This window comes from Amblyomma americanum, chromosome 9, assembly GCF_052857255.1.
Source record: "Amblyomma americanum isolate KBUSLIRL-KWMA chromosome 9, ASM5285725v1, whole genome shotgun sequence".
NCBI classification, from domain to species: domain Eukaryota; kingdom Metazoa; phylum Arthropoda; class Arachnida; order Ixodida; family Ixodidae; genus Amblyomma; species Amblyomma americanum.
Window position 1 is genome coordinate 123,526,422 of NC_135505.1, and position 2,196 is coordinate 123,528,617.

Sequence of the window (2,196 nt, forward strand, 5' to 3'; positions counted from 1 at the left end):
GGAAGACCAGGAAATGTTCGGGAAGTTAAAGTCGCCGAGTAAAAAAATATCAGCATTAGGATGTCGGAAGTAGGCGCTGTTAATAACATCGTGCAACTGTTCGCAGAGTGAGATCTCTGCTAATGACATGATGCAAGCTAGCCTGACCCACTGTAACTAAACAGACACATATTAGAATCAGACGCATTCCTTGCTGCCGCAAGCGCCAGACATGCGTTCCACGAAAATAAGGATAAAAAAATTCTGCGGCGCGAGGCATGACCTCGAGTTCACACCCTTCGCCTTAGGCAAACGTTAGCTAAGCTACGGCGACCCCGCTTACCGCTAAGGACGCGCCCATGGCGCCGTCATTACGCTAATGGAATGCGAAGCGTGTCGCTGCAATGGAAGGCAAATAAACAGAAACAAGAGCGCAAGCGAGCATGCGAAACACAGTCTTGGCTGACCCGAGTAGTGAACGAGAGCAGGGAGCCGTTGGTGTTCTACCTGCACTTCGGCACAGGCTAGACACGTCCGCACATCCCAATGTCTCATCCTTTCGTAGTGAATTGAACGTTCGAGCTGTATACCACATCTTCAACATGGTTCGTCTTAGGTCTGCCTCCGTCCACAGCGAGATCTTCGGCTACGCCTCCTTCATGGATGGTGTGAAGATGATCAGCACTTTCCACAGGTACCTCGGATATTCCTTCTTCTCTTGGAAGACTGTACACGGAGAATCACGGCTGTCAGCAACCATGTGCAGCCCATACCTCGTCTTTGCCGTCGCATCGTGGTGCTTTTACGCACTCGCAATGATCCAGGACGGCTACCACGTCGTTACCCTGGCTCAAGACGAAGAAGGTCAGCCGCTGCCTGCCATAGACAAGTGCATCCTCATGTTTTATTTTGTCCGCTGCGTGGGCATACAGCTCGCGAACATAGTGACTCTAGTGAGATATTCGCGCGAGCTGTGTGAAATCGTAAACAAGATGGAAGCCATAGAATCAACGTTTCAGCGACCCGCAGGACTTCGGCCAACGGCCAAGTTCATCGTCCTGCTGAACGTCATCTTCTCAGTGGCAGCGCTGTTCTCCATATGCGACGAGATTGCAGAATTCGACGGCTACATGGAACCTCTTCACATGAAGGTCGCGTACGCTGTGTTCAGCTTGGTGTTTGCCGAAACTGTCTGTATGGTATTCTTTAGCTGGACGATGTACTTGAGCCGGGTGTTCGCCTCTTTTCTCAGGTGCATCAACGAAGACGTAGAAAGCTTGGGTGTTGGTCGACCGATCTTGTTATCTGAATTGGAGGCCCAACATACTAGGTTCTGTCAATTGTGGAGCGCCTTTGTGCGGTGCGACAGGATTTTCAGTATGTGCCTGCTGGTCAGCATACCACTCAACATTCTGAACGCTTCACCTTGGGGATACTATATCCTGACGTCGAACAGGTCTTTCTTAAACATCTCGATGGACGTCGTCGGCTTTGGGACCATGTGCGCCGAGCTCTTTGTCCTAGGAGCGTACGCCAGCGCAGCACAGTTGCAGGTAAGAACATAAAGGTAATACGCACGTCTCTGTCTGAACAGTACACAATTACTGCTTGTTAAGACAAGTTGTGAGCATCAGGGTCATCTTAATCACGAATAATAGTTTTTTGGTATTATTTAGTAAGGCACGTTACTGGGACACAGCGGCCGGATAACTATCTGCCATCGAACCTTGAAGCCGGATTTCGGAAATAAGCATGAACTGGTGAATCGCATCTGAATTTGATGAAAAAGAGGTATTTATTCTTGCAGGCACCAAACATACGACAAGAGAAAATAAGCTCTGAATTGCATTCCGCTGATTAAGAACATGTACTAACCGTTTCGCATGCCTGTGTTCATGCAAATATGGAAGGCTAACAAAGATGAATAAAAATTTAACCTGACGGAAGTGAAGAAAAATACAGGCTGACCTTTATGCCTTCGTCGTGCAGTTCCTTGGGGCGAAGGGGGAAGGGAGTTGGTAGGCAGGTATCGCTTAAGACGAATGACTAGAAAAGAGGAGCACACAGTTATTTACGTCTTTATCACCGTCCGTCATCCTTGCGTAGTTTGCCACCACAAATTTACTACCATGCATTTATAACTGCAATTTTTGTCGGGAACATCGTTTCGAAAATAATCAAGAAGTTTGTCTAATACATTACGGTAGCTCAGAACTG

The 2,196-nt window shown here is 48.0% G+C and overlaps 1 protein-coding gene across 1 annotated transcript; it reads left to right on the forward strand.

Annotated features, from left to right (window-relative positions):
* The first annotated feature begins 581 nt into the window (after positions 1-581).
* Positions 582-1,544, forward strand: LOC144103640 (uncharacterized). The gene has a single exon (XM_077636305.1). The coding sequence runs from the start codon at positions 582-584 to the stop codon at positions 1,542-1,544; it is 963 nt and encodes a 320-aa protein (XP_077492431.1).
* Positions 1,545-2,196: the final 652 nt, after the last annotated feature.